The 22,031-nt window shown below is 42.5% G+C and overlaps 1 protein-coding gene across 6 annotated transcripts in view; it reads left to right on the top strand.

Moving 5' to 3' along the window:
• thsd7ba (thrombospondin, type I, domain containing 7Ba) overlaps positions 1 to 22,031 on the top strand; it is a 953,049-nt gene that overhangs the window by 773,934 nt on the left and 157,084 nt on the right. For all 6 annotated transcript variants that reach the window (XM_068035032.1, XM_068035036.1, XM_068035034.1 and 3 more), the window contains one exon: positions 21,881 to 22,014. In XM_068035032.1, coding sequence (XP_067891133.1) covers positions 21,881 to 22,014 — 134 coding nt within the window. The remainder of the gene's footprint in view (positions 1 to 21,880; positions 22,015 to 22,031) is intronic.

The raw sequence follows: 22,031 nt of genomic DNA, 5'->3' as shown, positions 1-22,031 counted from the left end.
AGAGGTTTTCTCTGCAGAGATCTCTTTACAAAAAAAAACTTTGGTCAAATACTTGTTAATTCTTGAAGGAAAAGGATAAGATATGGAATGATATCAGTTCCCACTTTTCTGGCATCCCAAAAATGCGTAGACAGCTGTCACTGGGATCTTTTTGGAGCAGTTCACTTCAGGCGAGGATTGGTCTGGCAGGCTTTCCAGGAGAAATGCGGCATCAGGAGTTTCAGCTATTACACTGGATTCTCAGGGTTTCTCAGAGAGGTGGTGAAAGTATGAATTGGTGTCTTCCCTCTTAGCAGGCTGATCCCCAACTGACCCAATACAATATCCAAAATGAAACCAACTCTTGACCACCATAAATCTTGACATGTCACTTCTCTATAAACAACTCCCCTAGTCACCAAGGCTCTTGCTGTTTATTTAGCTTAAGGCATGTGACATCCAGTAAGGGTTTGTTTTTAAATAAGGTCAACAATTCCTTCCAATGACCTTTTTTTCAAAAAAACACAAAGTCCAGCATCTTTGTAATGTCTTCCGTCCTCCAAATCCATTTTCGCAATTTTAAAACATGAGTCCTCACAATATATTAAAATATAGAAGTACTTTCATAACAATGCTGACACAACACTTGTATTTTAAATGCACCATTAGTGTGTATCTGTAAACTCTTATGTAAAAAAAAATCTATAAGATTGGGGAATGAAAGCAGCAATGAATTTAAGTGCTAACTTAATCCTATTTACTTAATCCTGAATCCTATTTATTTACTGTTCCTATCATATTGTGAGTGACATTAAGTAAATTGGATTAGGGTGAGGGATTAGCACTTAATTTCCATGGTACCTTCGTTTCACAAGCTTTTTTTCATTTAATTTTGCACTGTGCAGTATAGCCAAGAACTATGGGAATTCTAATTATGTTCAGAGTACAGGCAGAACATACTTAGCTGCTGAAAATATTCTCCTACAAGTTTCTTGATTCCCATAACTGAAAATGCCTTAAATACTGGCAGATTGATTATTTTAATATGATGTCATAGAGTTGTTAAGATTTTTAATGTTTACTTTCATAGCTCAGTGTCTATGTGTGGGTGTGCAGAATGAAAAAAAAGGGTTTGCTTTAAGTTCTTCTTGCCTTTTCAAGTTTCTTGTGGTTGCTATATGGAATTGGAACCAGTGAAGGTCTATTTGATTTCCATTTACTGCCATTAGCAGATGTGAAGATGTATTAAAACATTTTGGGACTTACTTCAGGTGGCAGTGAGCTTAAAACTTCAATTTTTTTCCAGGTGGTTAAATGTTCTCTGCATGTAAGATTGTTCCTGCAGGGTTTCAGGTTCCCAACTCTACACAGGTGGATGATGGGTTGGTGTTAATTGATGTCTGCTTTTGAATTTCTTGGTTTTGGGATGGTGTTACAGCCAAATAAGGGCTGAATCTTTGGGGACCCCCTTAGTCGGGAATGGGGGCGGGGAGGGTGGGGGGTGGGGGTGGTGGGTGGTGGGCAACCTGGCAAATACTGACGTTGGGTGGCATGTCATAGAAACATTATGGCATAGAAGGAGGCCATTCAGCCCATCGTGTCTGCACCGGCAAGGTACTTTTCAAGGCGCTGATCCTGGTACTGGCAATAATCACGAGGGCAGGTGGAAGGTGGGACAAGAATCCCCCTCTCCTCCCAATTGAGGCCAATGAAGACAGTTTAAAAGCTCATTGGGAGCTTGTAAATGTTTAAAGTTCTAATATTTAAAAGGTCAGACAGGTTACCCACACCTTCAGAAACAGATCATCTGAAGGGAGGCTGGTACAGAGTGGGGAGCCAGCCATGACTGCCCCAGGACATCACCCAGGCCCCAAACAAGGCTCAAAGGGGCCCTTTGTAAGGGGTTGCTCTTGGCGCTGCACAGGTGGTGAGTAGAGTAGGCACTCAGCGCCCAGGATTTGAATGGGGTCACAGGGGCAGGAGGGCAGGGGGGCAAGGCTGCCAAGGACAATTGGGCAGCTACCTGCCCAGAAGGAAGACTGCAGCTGGCAATGGGCACAGTGGCAATGCGGGACAATACCCTCCACAGGAAGGGCAGAACCCCGGGGTATCAGGAGGGCACAGGACAGGAAAGGGGCAGGAAGACAATGGAGGCCAAACCCTCAACACAGGATCGACTGCTGAATACAGAGCTATCTGAAGATGATCAAGACCTAGTGCCGCAGGAGACTGCAACTCCAGATAGTGTCAGACAACTGTGTCCTCATCACTGAAGACCTTGCACCATGCAGCACTGATCACCATGTCCTGCCAGTGGCTGTCAAAGTCACTGTGGCCTTGCATTTCTTCACTTCTGGCTCCTTCCATGGATCAGTTGCAAACTTTAATGGCATTTTAAAATGGCTGCATATGACTGCATCTTGTGGGTCATTGATGCCCTCTTTGCCAGAGCTGAACAGCACATTCATTTAACGACAGCCACGGCATCTCAGAGACAGAGGGCATTGAGTTTTGCCTCCCAGCGCTGGATTCTCCAGATGCAGAGCATCATTGGTAGCACCCATGTGTCTATTAGGGCACCCAGTAAACACTTGTGAGCTCCATCAACGGGAAATGTTTCCACTCCCTCAATGTCCAAATGGTCTGTGACCACAACAAGAACTTCCTCCATGTGTGTGCTCACTTTCCTGGCAGCTGCCATGACCCCTTCATCCTCTGCTAGTCCAGGCTGCCTCAGATCTTCCCTTCAACCCCCAAAGTGCATGGATGGATCCCAGGGGACAAGGGAAATCCTTTGAAGAGATGGCTACTGGCCCTCTGCAGCAACCCCAAACAGAGGCGATGCAACAACCCACCTGCTGAATAGGACAGCCATTGAGCAGGCCATCAGGTTTCTGAAGATGCAACTCCAGTGCCTGGACTGGTCAGGTGGTGCCCTTCAATACCCCCCTGCAAGGATCTTGGTCATTGTGGTAGTCGGTTGGACTCTCCATAACATGGCCCTCCAGAGAGGGGTGGACCTTGAGGAAAATGAGGCCCTGGAAGGAGACAGCTCATCGAGGAAAAAGCAGAAGCAGCAGGTGAGAGAAGCGGAGGAAGATGAGGCAGAGAGAGATTACTCGAAACGGAGAGGTGCCCCTGATGCATGACAAGATGGCCTTCTCCTGCCAGCCTTTGGGAAGAGGACCTCCCCCACTTGGCTAAAAGTTTGCATTCATCTTCACCTTGAATGAGGAGCATAAAATGCATGATTCTCATTGGTAAATTTAAATGTTTAGATATTTAAATTGATAGCTTTAACTTGATTCAGACAAGTTCCGTGATTCACTACTGAGAATGAAATGATTCATGACTTTAACCCCTTATAGGGACTAAACCAAATCAGGAGTACATCCCTATGAAGCTCCTGTAATTAAGTTCAAACCAGACAAATTCTTATAGACATTTATTTGGGTCCAAAGAATTGAACTAGCTTTCCCTCAAAGAAAGAAAACTAACAGAGAATATTACCATAATAATAAAAGCAAAATACTGCGGATGCTGGAAATCTGAAACAAAAACAAGAAATGCTGGAATCACTCAGCAGGTCTGGCAGCATCTGTGGAAAGAGAAGCAGAGTTAACGTTTCGGGTCAGTGACCAGAGAATATTACTATCTGTCGGATAGCCTATTTTTTAATAATTATAATAATTTTAATAATCATAAATATCCCACATATTATAAGGGTCTGACAAACTCTCTTCAATACGCATCTCTCCACTAAAAGAGACACAGAGAGGGGGTTTTTAGATTAGAGATACAGCACTGAAACAGGCCCTTCGGCCCACCGAGTCTGTGCCGAACATCAACCACCCATTTATACTAATCCTACACTAATCCCATATTCCTACCAGACATCCCCACCTGTCTCTATATATTTCCCTACCACCTACCTATACTAGTGACAATTTATAATGGCCAATTTACCTACCAACCTGCAAGTCTTTTTTGGCTTGTGGGAGGAAACCGGAGCACCCGGAGGAAACCCACGCAGACACAGGGAGAACTTGCAAACTCCACACAGGCAGTACCCGGAATCGAACCCGGGTCCCTGGAGCTGTGAGGCTGCGGTGCTAACCACTGCGCCACTGTGTTGTATACAGAATGCTACATGAGATGATTTATTAACTTTTATATATTAAAGAATTGAACATGCAATACACTTTTAAGTGGATAAGTATATCACAATATCAAATATTACTAAGAGGTGTAACACATAATATTATTTCTAACATAGAATCCAAAAGTTTAACCTTGCTAATGTTACAGCAAAATATCTTAGAATATCCATCAAAATTTAAAGCAAACATTTACCTTAAATTCCCCAAGTAAGCCATAGAGTGAGAAGTATTGATGAGAACTCAACACTCTAATTTTTGCTTCAGAAACTCTCATGTTTATACTGTTTCTAACTATCATCTAACCTTTTAGCGTATAGATGTTACCTTTCTGTGTGCGTTTTTCCTGCTTTCAAGATCCATATATGGGAATATCACTAACCATCATCTCCAATGATTGTTTTGCTGGAATTCCCCTGCTCTTGAAGTTGTGAGCATTTATCTGGTCAAAATGTTTATAATTGTGTTTACTTCACCTCTTGTTCCTGTAAGTACTATTCGAATTATTGTTTTGTTATCTATAATTGTGTTTTTATTGGTACCTTGTATCAACCTTTTGAGCTGATTTGTCTACATCTTACCAACACTATCAATTATTAAATTTATGGCTACCTTTTATTGATGTCACACAATATATTTCAATGTCTGTTTATCCTCCAAGTCTCTGGCAACAGAGATGCTGAAATGGATGTCCCAACTTAAAAGGTGTTTCTGGTTCACATTCTATTGTAACAGGGACCTTGAAATTTCTAACTCTACCTTCTTAAAGGGGAATTTCAGTGAGTCTTGAAAATTGACAATTTATTCAATCTCTAATTCTAAAAGATATAATCTATTAACTATATCTAAGTTCTACCTAATTAAGCCTATCATACCTATATTCCATCACAAGACAATTTGTATTTAGATCAAAATATGCCACCAAATTTAATGCTCTTTAATGAATTTCTGGAGGACAACTCATTATCATTTTGGAAAGGCGAGAAGTACCTCTCTTGGCTGTGAGGAGCATTGAATCACCCTCCACACCACCCTAATGAGTGGCTAAATGAATGGAAACTAAAAAAAGAATGAAAGTGGTTGACAGGATATCGCACACCTACATGATGGACATGCTCTCCAAAATGGGGTTTGGGGAGGGAATCCACAATTGGATCAAACTGCTCGACACAAACATCATTAGTGCTGTCTCAATCAATGAGTGGGAATCGGAAAGTTTTCCAATCAAATCTGGAGTCAGGCAGGGCTGTCCTCTCTCCTCTATCTTGTTTGTTTGCTGTATTGAACCTTTTGCCTCGTCCATTAGGAAGGATGTGGGCATAGGAGGGGTGACAATCCCAGGTAGCGGAGACACTCAAGTAAAAGCCTTCCTGTACATGGACGATAGAACAAAGAACAGTACAGCACAGGAACAGGCCATTCGGCCCTCCAGGTCTGCACCGATCTTGATGCCTGCCTAAACTAACACCTTCTGCACTTCCGGGGCCCATATCCCTCTATTCCCTTCCTATTCATATATTTGTCAAGATGTCTCTTAAACGTCGCTATCGTATCTGCTTCCACCACCTCCCCTGGCAGCAAGTTCCAGGCACTCACCACCCTCTGTGTAAAAAACTTGCCTCGCACATCCCCTCTAAACTTTGCCCCTCGCACCTTAAACCTATGTCCCCTAGTAACTGACTCTTACAACCTGGGAAAAAGCTTCTGACTATCCACTCTGTCCATGCCGCTCATAACTTTGTAAACCTCTATCATGTCGCCCCTCCACCTCCGTCATTCCAGTGAAAACAATCCGAGTTTTTCCAACCTCTCCTCATAGCTAATGCCCTCCAGACCAGGCAACATCCTGGTAAACCTCTTCTGTACCCTCTCCAAAGCCTCCACGTCCTTCTGGTAGTGTGGCGACCAGAATTGCACGCAATATTCTAAGTGTGGCCTAACTAAGGTTCTGTACAGCTGCAACATGACTTGCCAATTTTATGCTCTATGCCCCGACCGATGAAGGCAAGCATGCCGTATGCCTTCTTGACTACCTTATCCACCTGCGTTGCCACTTTCAGTGACCTGTGGACCTGTACGCCCAGATCTCACTGCCTGTCAATACTCCTAAGGGTTCTGCCATTTACTGTATACCTCCCACCTGCATTATACCTTCCAAAATGCATTACCTCACATTTGTCCAGATTAAACTCCATCTGCCATTTCTCCGCCCAAGTCTCCAACCGATCTATGTCCTGCTGTATCCTTTGACAATCCTCATCATTATCCGCAACTCCACCAACCTTTGTGTTGTCCGCAAACTTACTAATCAGACCAGCTACATTTTCCTCCAAATCATTTATATATACTACAAACAGCAAAGGTCCCAGCACTGATCCCTGCGGAACACCACTAGTCACATTCCTCCATTCAGAAAAACACCCATCCACTGATACCCTCTGTCTTCTATGGACGATGTCGCTGTCTTCTGCTCGGATCTGCTGATGAGCATCTGCGACCAGTTCGAACTAGCCTCGGGAGATAAAGTAAAACGTGGCAAGAGCGAGGCCATGTTCTTTGGGAACTGGGCTGACTAATCCTTAGTTCCCTTCACCGTCAGGTCAGACTACCTGGAAATGCTAGGGGATATAGCTCGGAGGAGCCAGGGTGTGCACCAAAAACTGGAAGGAGCGTATAGCCATGGTAAAACATAGACTGAGCATGTGGGAGCAGCATTCTCCCTCTACTGGGGATAAGAACCTGGCCATCAGGTGTGAGGTGCTCACGTTGTTACTGTACATGACGCTGGTCTGGACCGTACCTCACTTCTGCGCCATGGTGGTTACCTGAGCCATCTTGCACTTTATCTGGAGATCAAAAATGGACCATGTTCACAGGGATTCGATGTTCAAACCTCTGGATAAAGGGGGGGGGGAAATGTACCCAATGTCGCCCTCATCCTGATGACCACTTTTGTGTGGGGCTGCATCAAGCTGTGCGTAGAACCCCAATATGCAAACACCAAGTGCCATTAGGTGCTGAGGTTCTATCTGTCCCAGGTGTTGTGAAGGATGGGTCTGGCCACATTGCCGTGGAAAACTCCATTCAGTTGGGCCATGCCGTACCACCTATCCTTTGTGAAAAAGTTTGTCCAGAAAAACACCATTCACCACCAATCCATCAGGCAGTGGTCTGCACAGAATGTCCTCAAGGCCCTATGGGAAAAGGAGATGGTGGATCCTGTCAGATGGTTCCCTAAGCAAACACGGTCAAAGTCATTTGGCAGAATGTCTCATTGCCAGAACTTTCAAGCAAGCACCAAGATGTAGCTTGGCTGGTGGTGAGAAGGGCCCTCCTTGTCAGATCCTTCCTGTATGCCCAGAATCTCACTACTTCCACACACTGCCCTCGAGGTGGCTGTGGTGAGGAAGAGACTGTCATCCACCTCCTTTTGGAATGTGCTTTTGCAAAGTAGGTACATCCCCAGCCGCTCTGTAACACAGGACTCTGTGCGCTATGGGCTGTTCCCAGGGATGCACACCGAGATGGGCATCAACTGTTGCTGGAGGACCATCAACTCGGTGAAGGACGCACTTTGGTTTGCCCGAAACTTGCTGGTCTTCCAGAGCGAAGAGTTGTCCATGACTGAGTGTTGCAGACTGGCACATTCCAAAGTCCAGGACTGTGTGCTGAGGGACGCACTAAAGCTTGGGGCAGCCGCTGGAAAGGCTCTGGAACCTGTGTAAAACTGCTCAGGCTGTATGCACCGAAATGTTTTTTCTATGTAATGCCAATGTACATTGCATATAAAATGGAATGGCGTGAGTTGTGAGGCGCCTCATGTTTCTGTATCGAAATCTGATCTCTATTGTATTTTCTGAAATGTGAGATTTGAACTGGTTTGAACCGTTATGTAATGTATTTTTGCAAATTTTTATGAATTAAGTATATTTTTGGAAAAAATGATAATGAATAGCATGCCTCTTGTGAGCACTCATAAGTAATGTGGCCATCTCACCCAGTGAAATTGCTAGAGGTTTCACCCTTTTAAAGGCAATCAATGAAAAATCTAGCCTATAGAAATCACATAATTAATGTGTGTGTCACCAGCAGTTTATATATTAGTAAAACAATTAAGTTTCAAACATTATTGCAATCTTTATTATGAGATTTTGCATTCCATAGTTATGTAATTGTGCCACTTCTGAACATTATAAATTCACTGAGGTGCTTGCTTGGAAGTTAAAAGAGTGTTATTTCAGATTTAAATCATTTGAATTTAAGCTCACAATGTGTGTCAACTGAAATGTGCAGATAAGAGTAATAGCAAGGAAGGGTTGTCATGTTGCATTCACTGAGATTACAATCTTTTGAGTTTGAGTTTGAATGTGAGCTTGTATCTTTCTTTTTCCTTTTCAGTTATGTCATTTGAAATCTTAACATTGTTAATGTAGGATATATGAGTGCAATGCTTGTATGATCAGACAAGCATACAGTGCAACTCTAAAATTAGATTGCTCTTTGATGCAAATGTTCATTTTATATTTCTTCTTATAAAAGGTTGGCAAAGTAAATGCTCATTCTTTAAGCAATGAAATGTACTTGATGTACAACATACTCATGCTGCCGATGTTATATCCTGGACAGTTTTATCTGGGGAAAAAAACAAGAGTTGAGCATGTTAATAATGCTGAAGGCTCTTGATTGCCTTCAAATTAATATCATCAGTGGTGGTATTGAAGTCATGGGAGTCATTTTCGGAAGGTCTGTAATTTTCACACTGAGTTGCTCTGATTGTTTGTTCAAGTAATGATGATATCAATTTAACTCACAGTAAATACATACTGCCAGTGGACACCAATTAAGCCAACCAATAGCATAAGTAACACTGCATATTGCTTAGTCTCTATGCTACCCATCTTATAAATTATAACTGAACCAGGATTAATGCCAGAAACTAAATTAATACTTGTCACATTGCTTTTTTTGGTTACATTGATAGAATTCCACATATATAATGAATGATCTTACTGTACTGAAACAAAATGATGTATCATTAAACAATACAAACACGTTCCAGCAACTGTCGCTGGTAAATGTGACATTTACTATTTGCAATTTTTTTATATAAATTTCAAAGTACATCTGGATGCAGCACATTGATAATCACTTGCTGTGTGATAGATATTGGAAGAAAAATAACTTCAGCGCTCTGCTTACGGCTGGAAGATGTGGTTTGAGTGTGACTTCAGACATGCCAAAATCCACATCATGATTTGGAATGTCTAGTATGATTAAAGTTGATTGGATTTTCCCTTCCTGCAAAACAGATGAAACTGATCTTTTTAGTTTAGTCTACTAAAACAAAAGATTTACTGAGACGTAACTAATTTCATAGTACCCAAATAACATTTAACCCTTGGACTCCTGTTGTTTTTTTAATTTGTTCTTTGGGATGTGAGCATCGCCGGCTAGGCCAGCATCTATTGCCCATCCCTAATTGCCCTTGAGAAGATGGTGGTGAGCCAACTTTTTGAACCGCTATAGTCCATGAGGTGTAGGTACAGTGCTATTTGAGAGGGCGTTCCGGTTGACGCAGCAACAGTGAAAGAACGGCGATATAGATCCAAGTCAGGATGGTGTGTGACTTAGAGGAGAACTTGCAGGTGCGTCTGCTGCCCTTATTCATCCAGGTGGCAAAGATCGAGGGTTTAGAAGGTGCTGTTGAAGATGCCTTGTTGAGTTGCTGCAGTGCATCTTGTAGATGGTAGATGCCACTGTGCACGGATGGTTGAAGGAGTGAATATTTAAGGTGGTTGAGGACAGTAAATTAGCACTGAACAAACACACATCCTACCCTAAGCCACCCACCCCTCTTACCACCATGCCCCGCCCCTCCTCTTAGGATGGAAATCCAGTGTCCTGGGAATAGAAGGACTTAAAATAGGCCAGAACCCATTTCTGCCAGGTTTCTAACTCTTGATTGCTGCTAGGTTGACATCTGATTGGTTAGGTGGCACTGGTTCTGCTTCTCCTCTTTCATTCTGACATTACTTTGGGGCATATCTGGGAGGGATTTCTGCCCTCAATGGCACCTGCCTGATATTGCCAGCAATGTGACCAATGATATTTATGCCTGCAGAAAGCAGGCATCCTTGGCATCATGAGTCACATGTGAGCCTCACTAAGAAGGAATCAAAGGAATTGATTGCCATGACATTATGAACCTAAAAGCGAAGGAGCAATAACCTTTTACCTGTGGAATCCCTGGTATCTTGGCCAGATTGCTTGTTTCAACCCATAGCAGATCAAGGTGTTGCTCTGAGATTCCACTATGCTCCTCAGGGTCTGCCTCCAATACTTAGATGATTCTTTCTCCAGAATTTGGGATGATGGTCATGGTGGAAATTCCACATCATGACACTTCCAGCAGTGCAAAGGCACTGATGGAATCTCCACCCTATTAACTTTACTTTTTTTTTTAAATGTGCCCAGCCCAGAATTCATGCCCATAAGACAGCTCTGAACATTTCAATGAATTATTCCTTCCAGTACCATTACTAAATATTACTAAATAAATCACTTTACCTTTATGAAAGGAAATTGTGAATTTAACTTTGTTTTATTGACTATGCTTAAATATTCAGCAAAAATAGCACTAGCACCATCCTAAGTGGAGACTTGACAACTATCACCATGACAACCAATTACTTATCAAAATTTGGTGTAGCCTACTGGCTACAAATATAACAAAGTGCATCACCCTTGTGATAGACCACAACTGTCATCAAACCTGGCTACAGACAGAAGATCCTGATAACTGTAAAAAACAAAAGGATAAAGACCCTTATTTTGGGAAGCTTATGTTTCATTTATTTATTTGTTGCAATGTGAGCCCTTCATTTACTTAATATAAGCAATGTACCTGAGTGATGATGTGCTGCTGGAATGAAGTGAGTCCTTCATATTCTCTCAAAAAATGTAATTACTGTGCAAGGTGCTGAGTTAATTCAGAGTTGATATTAAATTGGTATATAAATATTGAAACCAATTAGATAAGCATCTATGATCTTCCTCAGAAGTGTCATTGTCCAACAGGTTTGAGGTTCTTTCAGCTTGTTTGGATGAGAATGGGGGCTGCAGGGTGGATGAGCAACCTGACCATGGCACCATGGTACAGGAAGCCATTCAAGTGAAGGGAGAAAAAAGGAGTGTAGTGGTAATCGGGGACAGTATAATTAGAGGGATTGGCACCATTCTCTGCAGCAGTGAGAGTCCAGACGGCTGCGTTGCCTGCCCGGTGCCAGGGTTCGGGACATCTGCTCAGGGCTGGAGAGGAACTTACAGTGGGAGGGGGAGGATCCAGTCATCGTGGTCCATGTAGGTACCAACGACATAGGCAGGACAAGGAAAGAGATTCTGCATAGTTTTATGACAGGTGCAAAAGGTGTTACTATCTTCACCTGGTGTTATTGTAACAGGGTTTAATTTAAACACACTGTGTTTTGAGCTCCCCCTCTGTGAACCTTATTCACAACTTTTCAATTATAAGGCAAAGAAATGAGCACAAACAGGCTTTCTGTGGTTGAAAGAAGAAAGATGAAATTTATTAAACCTTAAACTTTAATACAGTGAATGCATACAGATATATGACGCACACATGCTAGCATGCATACACGATATACACATGCAAATAGGGACAGAAAAGAACAGAAGAAAAGATAAGTAGAACAGTTTGAGGCAATATCTTGTTACTGTTTCTCAAACTCGCTGTAGTCCTTGATTGAAGATATGGTCTCGCGTTTCATTGGGGCCCAGTATTCGTCTTAAACCTTGTTCACATAGGAGACTGTTCTCTCTTTGAGTTTACATGTCTTCACAAGATTCAGTTCCATGGGAAAGAGATGGAGGCAGGCAGACAGGAGAGGAGATGTTCTCAGTCCATGAGCATACAGCGTTCTGAGTTCAAGATCTGTTTTTCCAGTTTAAAACTCCCCTAGTCGGCCAGCAGGTGGTCACATGACTGACTGGTTTGACCAGGTCTCTTTCTGTGTAATGGGGGCAGTACATTGTCTGGTACTATGTAAATGTCTTTCCAGTCAGGAACTTGCAATTTTTAAGCTTTAATGCTCATGTTGAGAAATAATGTGTGCCTCAGTCTTGGCAGGTGGGGGGTTTGCCTGACAATAGTTAATATGAGGAACTCGGCACCAAAATAAGATGCAGAACATCAAAGGTAATAATCTCTGGATTACCTGAGCCACGTGCAAATTGGCATAAAACAAATAAGATTGGAGAAATTAATGCATGGCTCAAAGACTGGTGTGGTAGAAGTGGGTTCTGGTTCTTGGGGCACTGGCACTAGTACTGGGGAAAGTGGTGGCTGTACCGTTGGGATGGTCTACACCTGAACCGTGCTGGGGCCGGTGTTCTAGTGAGCCACATAACTAGGGAGGTAGAGAGGATTTTAAACTGAATAGTGGGGGCAAGGGATCAAACTTGGGAAGGTATGGTAAATCAAGGAGTAGAGACAAGGAAAGAGAGAATGGTATTAATATGGGAAATGCTAAACAGACTGTGACAGGAAGGGACAGAGTGTACAAATGTAAGAGTAAATCAACAGATAAGGCTAGAGGTTACAAAAATAATAAAAGGACAAAACTAAAGGCTCTGTATCTGAATGCATGTAGCATTCAAAACAAAACAGATGAACTGAGAGCACAAATAGAAGTAAGTAAGTATGCTCTGATAACCGTTACAGAGACACGGCTGCAGGATGACATAGATTGGGACCTGAATATTGAAGGGCACATGGCATTTTGGAAGGACAGGAAGCTAGGAAAAGGTGGAGGGGTAGCTCTGTTAATTAATGATGGTATTAGCACAATAGAGAGGGATGACCTGAGTTCAGGAGACTAGGATGTAGAAGCAGTTTGGGTAGAGATGAGAAATCATAAAGGCAAGAAGTCACTTGTGGGAATGGTGTACAGGCCACCTAACATTAACCACACTGTAGGACTGGATATGAAGGAAGAAATAATGGCAGCTTGTCAGAAAGGTACAGCGATAATTATGGGGGACTTTAACCTACACATAGACTGGAAAAATCAGATGGTCAGAGATAGCCTAGATGAGAAGTGCATAGAATGTTTTCGGGATAATTTCTTGGAACAATACATTCTGGAGCCAACCAGAGAGCAGGCTATACTAGACCTGGTATTGTGCAACGAGATAGGATTAATTAATGACTGCATAGTTAAGGCACCCCTAGGTAGCAGCGATCATAATATGATTTAATTTTACATTCAGTTTGATGGAGAGAAGAGTGGATTCAAGACTAGTATTTTAAACTTAAATAAGGGCAATTATGTGGGCATGAAAGCAGAGCTAGCTAAAGTGAACTGGCAAATTAGGTTAAGGGATTGGTCAATAGAGACACAGTGGCAGAGACATTTAAGGGGATATTTCAGAATACACAGAATAGATACATTTCAACGAGAAAGAAAAATTCCAAGGGTGGGACCCGCTATCTGTGGTTAACTAAAACAGTTAAAGATAGTATCAAACTTAAATAAAAAGCCTATATTTGCACAAAGATGGGAGCAATGTCAGAAGATTGGACAGAATATAAAAAACAGCAAAGAATGACTAAAAGATTAATAAGGAAGGTAAAATTAGAGTACGAGAGCAAGCTAGCTGGAAATATAAAGACAGATAGTAAGAGTTTCTATAAATATTTAAAAAACAAAAGAGTTAACAAAGTGAGCATTGGTCCTATAGAAAGTGAGTCTGGAGAAATAATTATGGATAATAAGGAGATGGCAGATGAATTGAACCAATATTTTGCATCGGTTTTCACTATTGAGGATACAAATAACATCTCAGTATTAGCTGTAAGTCAGGAAATGGAAGGGAGGGAGGAACTCATGAAAATTACAATCATCAGGGAAATGGTACTGATTGTTGGAGCTGCGGGCTGACAAGTCTCTGGGACCTAGGGTGTTAACAGAAGTAGCTAGTGAGATAGTTTTTGCGTTAGTTTTAATTTTCCAAAATTCCCTAGATTCGGGGAAGGTTCCGTCAGATTGGAAAATAGTGAATGTACCTCCTTTATTCAAAAAAGGAGGGAGACAGAAAGCAGGAAACTACAGGCCAGTTAGGTTAACATCTGTCTTAGGGAAAATGTTAGAAGCTATTATTAAAGATGTTATAGAAGAGCATTTAGAAAAATTCAAGGTAATCAGGAAGAGTCAGCATAGATTGGTGAAAGGGAAATCATATTGAACTAATTTATTGGAGTTCTTTGAGGGAGTTACATGTGCTGTGGAAAAAGGGGAACCAGTGGATGTATTGTACTTAGATTTCCAGAAGGCATTTGATCAGGTGCCACATCAAAGGTTATTTCAGAAAATAAAAGCTCATAGTGTAGGGGGTAACATATTGGCATGGATAGAAGATTGGCTAACTAACTGGAAACAGAGAATAAGCATAAATAGGTCATTTTCTGGTTAGCAAGATGTAATGAGGGGTGTGTCACAGGGATCTGTGATGGGGCCTCAATTTTTAAGAATTTGTATAAATGACTTAGATGAAGGGACCGAAGGTATAGTTGCTAAATTTGCTGATGACACAAAGATAGGTAGGAAAGTAACTTGTGAAGAGGACATAACGAGGCTACAAAGGGATATAGATAGGTTAATTGAGTGGGCAAAGGCCTGGCAAATGGAGTATAATGTGGGAAATTATGAACTTTGGCAGGAAGAATAAAAAAGAAGCATATTATCTAAATGGTGAGAGATTGCAGAGGGATCTGGGTGTCCTAGTGCATGAATTGCAAAAGGTATTGCAGGTACAGCACATAATTAGGAAAGCTAATAGAATGTTATAGTTTATTGCGAGGGGAATTGAATGCAAAAGTAGGGAGGTTATGCTTCAGCTATACAGGGCATTGGTGAGACCACATCTGGAGTACTGTGTATAGTACTGGTCTTCTTATTTAAGGAAGGATGTAAATGCGTTGGAGGCAGTACAGAGAAGGTTTACTAGACTATTACCTGGAATGGACAGGCTGTCTTACGAGGAAAGATTGGACAGGCTAGGCATGTATCCGCTGGAATTTAGAAGAGTAAGAGGCGACTTGATTGAAACATATAAGATCCTGAGGGGTCTTGACACGGTAGATGTGGAAAGGATGTTTCCCCTTGTGGGAGAAACTAGAACTAGGGGTCACTTTTTAAAAATAAGGGGTCGCCCATTTAAGACAGAGATGAGGAGAAATTTTTTCTGTCAGAGGATCATGAGTCTTTGGAACACTCTTCCTCAAAAGGCAGTGGAAGCAGAGTCTTTGAATATTTTTAAGGCAGAGGTAGATAGATTCTTGATAAGCAAGGGGTTGGAAGGTTATCAGGGATATGTGGAAATGTGGAATAATCAGTTCAGCCATGATCTTATTGAATGGCAGAGCAGGCTCGAAGGGCCGAGTGGCCTACTCCTGCTCCTAATTCATATGTTCGTATGTTCATACACTTAAAGATTTTTAGTGCAAATAAATTAACTTACTTGGTGGATTGATGGCTGCTACATTTTATGTAGCTACAGTATGTAATTTGCTTTCAGGCCAGTGCAGAGTTTAGTGCTTTCTGGAATATGTTGATTGAAACCTATAGTATGATCAAGTACTTCTAATAACTGGTATGTTCCTGACACTATGATGAGCGGGTAATCAACAATACGATGAATTGCTGAGCACTACAATTAATTCTACACTCATTCCACTTACATAGAATTTCATTATTACCACAATACAAATGTGATAGTGTCTTTCCTGTAATGATGTATGTTATAGGCCAATCAGATTTTTTTCCCCATGCAGTTATCTAAGAATCTTTTACTTGGCGTCAAAACTTATAATTTGCAAACAGTATTCATTGCTACTGTTAATGAAGTGATTAATGACTTATTACCAATGGAGAATCTTGCCAGATGAAAAAAATATGCAAGCTTTTTCTGAAGAATAGTGAGCTAACTTGAACTATTCTATATGCAATTTAACTTTATTGAAGAGCTTCACATTTTTACCAGCATTTTGAGAAAACAATTTATACAAGATAAATAATCTTTTATGATTGATTCTGATTTATTCCTTCAGTACTGTGTATTGAATATCATAAGTAGCTTTCACAATGCACATTAACCACCATAATTCTGTGCCATTTTCTAGTACTGAATCTTACAGACTAGAATTTATATCACCACAGCATATTTCTTAATTTATAATATTTTTGGGATATGCTTGCTTTTTAAAATTATTTTGGTGTTGAAATCCTTCCTTCATAGTCAAACAATTAAATTCTTTAAGTCATCTGGCCACTGTGCAGAATGGACATACCAGAGTCATATTTGTTGTGTTAAAGGCTTTTCTACCAACATATGAGCTTGCAGAAAAGATGGAAAGATAAAGGTCCATCAAGACTGTCCTCTTCAGTCATGTTGCAACAAAGCATCATGACTTTAATTGTTCCCCACCCAGCAGCAGCTATGTAATCTCCTGGCAGAGGCAATAGAAATAAATCATAAAAATAATCCTTGGCCAATTCGAGAAAAAAAACAGGATCTTCAATCCTACTTTTTGTGGGGTATTTTTTTTTAAATTAATTTGTGGGTGTCATTGGCTGGGCTAGCATTTATTGCCCATCCCTAATTGCCCTTGAACTGAATGCCTTTCTAGGCCATTTCAGAGTGCAGTTAAGAGTCAACCACAATGTGGGTCTGGAGTCACCTGTAGGCCAGACCAGGTAAGGACAGTAGATTTCCTTCCCTAAAGGACATTAGTGAACCAGATGGGTTTTTATAACAATTGACAATGGTTTCATGGCCACCATTAGACTAGCTTTTATTATTTCCAGATTTTTATTAATTGATCTGCTGTGGTGGGAATCAAACTCATGTCCCCAGAGCATTAGCCCATTCTCTGGAGTACTAGTCTATTGACATTACCGCTATGCCACCGCCTCCCCTAGCCCCTCATGCCAAATATTCCTAGTTGCAGTCCTACTCAGGCTCTCTCCCCCAACTCTTTTTCTGGTCAATTGATGACTGTATTGGTGCCGTTTACTGCTCTCCCCCAGAATTAGAAAACTTGCTTCTATTTTCCACCCTTCTCTTACTTTCACATAGTCCATCTCCAAACTTCCCTCCCTTTCTTGACTTCTCTGTCTCCATTTCTGGGGATAGGCTGTCAATTAATGTTCATTATAAGCCCAGCAACTCCCACAGCTACCTCAACTACACTTCGTCACACTCCGCCTTTTGTAAGGGCACCGTTCCATTCTCCCAGTTTCTCCATCTCCATCACATTTGTTCTGATGATGCAACCTTCCACATCAGTGCTTCTGATATGTTTTCGGTATTCCTCAACCGAGGATTCACCCCCACCCCCCCCCCCCCCCCCCCCAACTGTGGGTGACAGGCCCCTCAAACATCTCCGACCCATTTCCCACACTTCTGATTTCTCCCCTTCCCCTTCCTCCCAGGACTGTGCTAGGGTTCCCCTTGGCCTCACTTTTCACTCCACCGGTCTCTACATCCAAGAGATCATCCTCTGTCATTTCAGCCAATTCCAGCATAATGCCACCACCATACATATCTTCCCCTCCCCTCCCCATCAGCATGCTGAAGGCACCATTCCCTCTGTGATACTCTGATCCACTCCTCCATCACCTCTGACACCAGCGCCCTTCCCACAGCATCTTCCCATGCAACTGCAGGAGGTGTAACACCTATCCTTCTGCCTCCTCTCTCCTCACCATCCAAGGCCCAAAACACTCCTACCAGGTGAAGCAGCGATTTACTGTACTTCTTTCAATTTAATATACTGTATTCGCTGCTCACATTGCAGTCTCCTCTATGCTGGGGAGACCAAACACAGATTATGTGACTACTTTGTGGAATACCCCACTCAGTCTGCAAGCATAACCCTGAGCTTCTGGTTGCTTGCCATTTTAATTCTTGCTCTCACACCCATATTTCTGTCCTCAGCAAACTGCATTGTTCCAGTGAATCTCAGTGCAAGCTCAAGGCACAGGACCTCATTTTCCCATTAGACATTTTACAGCTTTCTGGACTCAACATTGAGTTCAACAATTTTAGACTATTTTGCTTTTTGTCCTCACAATGTGCTGGTCTTAAACTTGTTTTTCATGCTTTTGCTTTCGGACAAAGCTGTTAATTATTCTGTCATTAACACTGTCTCTGGACAAATGCTTTGTCTTTTACTACTTTTACAACTATGACCACTCCCTTTGCCTTTTCTTTATCATTTTATCTCTCCCACCCTCTATCCTATCACAGACCTTCCTTTTTGCTCTTTCTCCCCCTTCGCCTTTCAAACAGCATAAAACCAATCACATTTCTACCTTCCTTCGGTTCTGAAGAAGTCATATCTGACTCAAAATGTCAACTCTGTTTCTCTCTCCACAAATGCTGCCAGTACTGCTCAGTATTTCCAGCACTTCCTGTTTTGATTTTATATTAGTCCTATCTAACTGTTCTGATTGGTTGGTTGGACATTATAGATCCAATGGCACTGTTTCAAAAAAGTTCAAGGAATTTTCCAGTACCCCAGCCCTCCCTCCCTCAACTAAAACGCCAAAAAGCTGGTCATTCATCTCAGTACAGTTTCTGGTATTTTTCTTTGTGGAAAATGGCTGCCATATTTGTATGTATAATAGTGTAATAGTATAGTATAATAGTAATAGTGTAATAGTAATAGTATAAAACGAACATCATGGGACAGGACATCAGGAATGCTCCATCCATCAATATCGGCGACCACGCTCTGGAAGTGGTTCAAGAGTTCGCCTACCTAGGCTCAACTATCACCAGTAACCTGTCTCTAGATGCAGAAGTCAACAAGCGCATGGGAAAGGCGTCTGCTGCTATGTCCAGACTGGCCAAGAGGGTGTGGGAAAATGACGCACTGACACGGAGCGCAGAAGTCCGAATGCTTCAAGCCTGTGTCCTCAGTACCTTGCTCTACGGCAGCGAGGCCTGGACAACGTATGCCAGCCAAGAGCAACGTCTCAACTCATTCCATCTTCACTGTGTCCGGAGAATCCTTGGCATCAGGGGCAGGACCGTATCTCCAACGCAGAAGTCCTCGAGGCGGCCAACATCTCCAGCATTTACATCGTACTGAGCCAGTGGCGCTTGAGATGGCTTGGCCATGTGAGCCACATGGAAGATGGCAGGATCCCCAAGGACGCATTGTACAGCGGGCTCGTCACTGGTATCAGACCCACCGGCCATCCATGTTTCCGCTTCAAAGACATCTGCAAACGCAACATGACATCCTGTGACATTGACCACAAGTCGTGGGAGTCAGTTGCCAGTGATCGCCAGAGCTGGCGGACAGCCATAAAGGCGGGGCTAAAGAGTGGCAAGTCGAAGAGACTTAGCAGTTGGCAGGAAAAAAGACAGAAGCGCAAGGAGAGAACCAACTGTGTAACAGCCCCGACAACAAATTTTATCTGCAGTGCCTGTGGAAGAGTCTGTCACTCTAGAATTGGCCTTCATAGCCACTCCAGGCACTGCTTCACAAACTACTGACCACCTCCAAGCGTTTACCCATTGTCTCTCGAGACAATGAGGCCAAAGAAGAAGAAGAAGTGACTGCATTTTAAACTAAGTCCTTATGTGGAGAATACTTTGGGACATTTCTGAGAATCATGGTAAGGTTTTATTGCATGCAAATTTTTCTCTTTCCTTCTGTGAGTTAGTTGTACTTTTATAAGAATGAATAGAGAGGAAGCTGGTTATGCAGAACTTAATATGCAACAGCCATTTTAGAATTTGAATTGTGTCATCTGTCATGGACCTCGTACTTCAAACTCATTTTCTTTACAACACTTGAAGTTATATTGTACTTCTGTTAAAGAATATATATTATAAAGAATGTTGTGATTTCTCATATTATACAACAATTTTCATTATTTTCTTCTGCAAACAAGATTGAGTCCATTTGAGCTTGTTCTGCCATTAAATTTGATCATGTCTGATCTGTACCTCAACACCATTAACACAGCTTTGCTCCCTGTCTCTTGACACCCTAGCAAAACCTATGTCAAAATATATCAATCTCAATTTTAAAAATTTCAAGTGACACAGTATCAACAATTTTTAGGGGGACAGAGTTCTGGATTTCCCATATTCGTTATGTGAAAAAGAGCTTCCTGATTTCACTCTTAAGTGGCCTAGTACTAGTTTTAAGATTATGGCCTCTTTTCTGGATTTCTCCCACCAGATTAAATAGTCTCTCTGTAACTAAGAATGGTGCAGTGGTTAGCACCAGAGCCTCACAGCTCCAGCAACCTGGGTTCGGTTCTGGGTACTGCCTGTGTGGACTTTGCAAGTTCTCCCTGTGACCGCGTGGGTTTCAGCCAGGTGCTCCAGTTTCCTCCTCCAGCCAAACACTTGCAGGTTGATAGGTAAATTGGCTATTGTAAATTGCCCCTAGTGTAGGTGGGTGATAGGAGAATTGTGGGGATGTGGTATGGAATATGGGGTTAATGTAGGATTAGTATAAATGGGTGGTTGTTGGTTAGCACAAACTTGGTGGGTCGAAGGGCCTGTTTCAGTGCTGTATGACTCTACCTTATTGAATCTCAGGATTAGACAATAGAAAGTAAGTGTGTAATATCCTTAAGAAGTATAGGGCTGAATTTTACCACCCCCCCCCCCCCCGCCCCCAAAGAGTGGGAAAGTGGCGAGGGGGTGGGGGTGCTGCGTAAAATGGAGCGGGAGGCTCGGGGGGCCCTTCCCGACCCGCTCCCACCTAAGCGAAAAATGGCCCGCCCGCCCGCCCCAGGCCAATCAAGGCACTTAAGGGCCTCCACCCACCTCCACAAGGATTTTACCCTTGGCAGGCAGGTGTCCCAGGCTCAAGAAAAGCTGCGTGACCAAAGCAGTTGGCTGTCTGATGGCCTGGGGGCCTGTGGGGGGCACTCCTGATCAGGCACCCTGTGCCTGATGGAGGGCCGCCCTCGCTGCCCCAACCACCCAACATGCCCCCCTGTCCCCCCAATTGACCACCCTTGCCTTGCCGGGGCCCAACCAATCACCCCCAGCGAGGCAACAGAACTTACCTTAGTTCCGGGGCTCCCCGACAACACCTTCTGTAGGCTGGGCTGCAGTCCCTGCAGTGGCCACCGCTCCCAGTGGCGCTGCTGGGACTAAGAGCTGCCAGCCCGCTGATTGGCTGGCAGCTCTATTAGGCGGGACTTCCTGCCTCAAGCGGGTGGAAGTCCCACCTCAGAACAATTAAAGGCCAGGGACCCGCAAACTATGGGTCGGATCCCCAGGCCAGGCAGAAGCGGGTTCACCACCGACTTTTCAGTCAATGAACGGCTCCTGTTCGCCAAGAGTAAAATCCCATCTATAGTCTTCTTCACACTTGTGTCAACTATTATTGTGTATAAATTTATGGCACCGTATTGCACCTGCCTAATACTACAATCGTTATGAGTACAATAGCAGAGAGTGTTACCTTGAAAACAATATATCAAGAGCTTTGTGATGTACTAATGACTTTGTGGAACTTAAAATAACTATAAGAAGATATTTATTTTTATATAATGGCTGTTTTACTATGGTAACAGTGTGATGGAAAATTTAACTTTCTATTAAATATATAAAAATCATCTTCACATATGCTTGCAGCACAGTTCATAAAATGATAATTGAGTTATTTTCTTTGATTTAATTCTCAGGTGTATGACAGAGTTCCCTGCCACAGAGATTGCAGTAAATATTGCTGGATAGCTGAACCTTGGTCTGCCTGCAGAATCAACAACAGAGAGTCAATGCACAACTGTGGAGAAGGTATACAGACTCGGAAAGTGAGGTGAGTAGAAGAAAGCT

The sequence above is a fragment of the Heterodontus francisci genome, chromosome 7 (genome assembly GCF_036365525.1).
Source record: "Heterodontus francisci isolate sHetFra1 chromosome 7, sHetFra1.hap1, whole genome shotgun sequence".
NCBI lineage: Eukaryota > Metazoa > Chordata > Chondrichthyes > Heterodontiformes > Heterodontidae > Heterodontus > Heterodontus francisci.
Note: the sequence above shows the minus strand (reverse complement) of the source record. Positions and strands in the feature narration are given on the sequence as shown.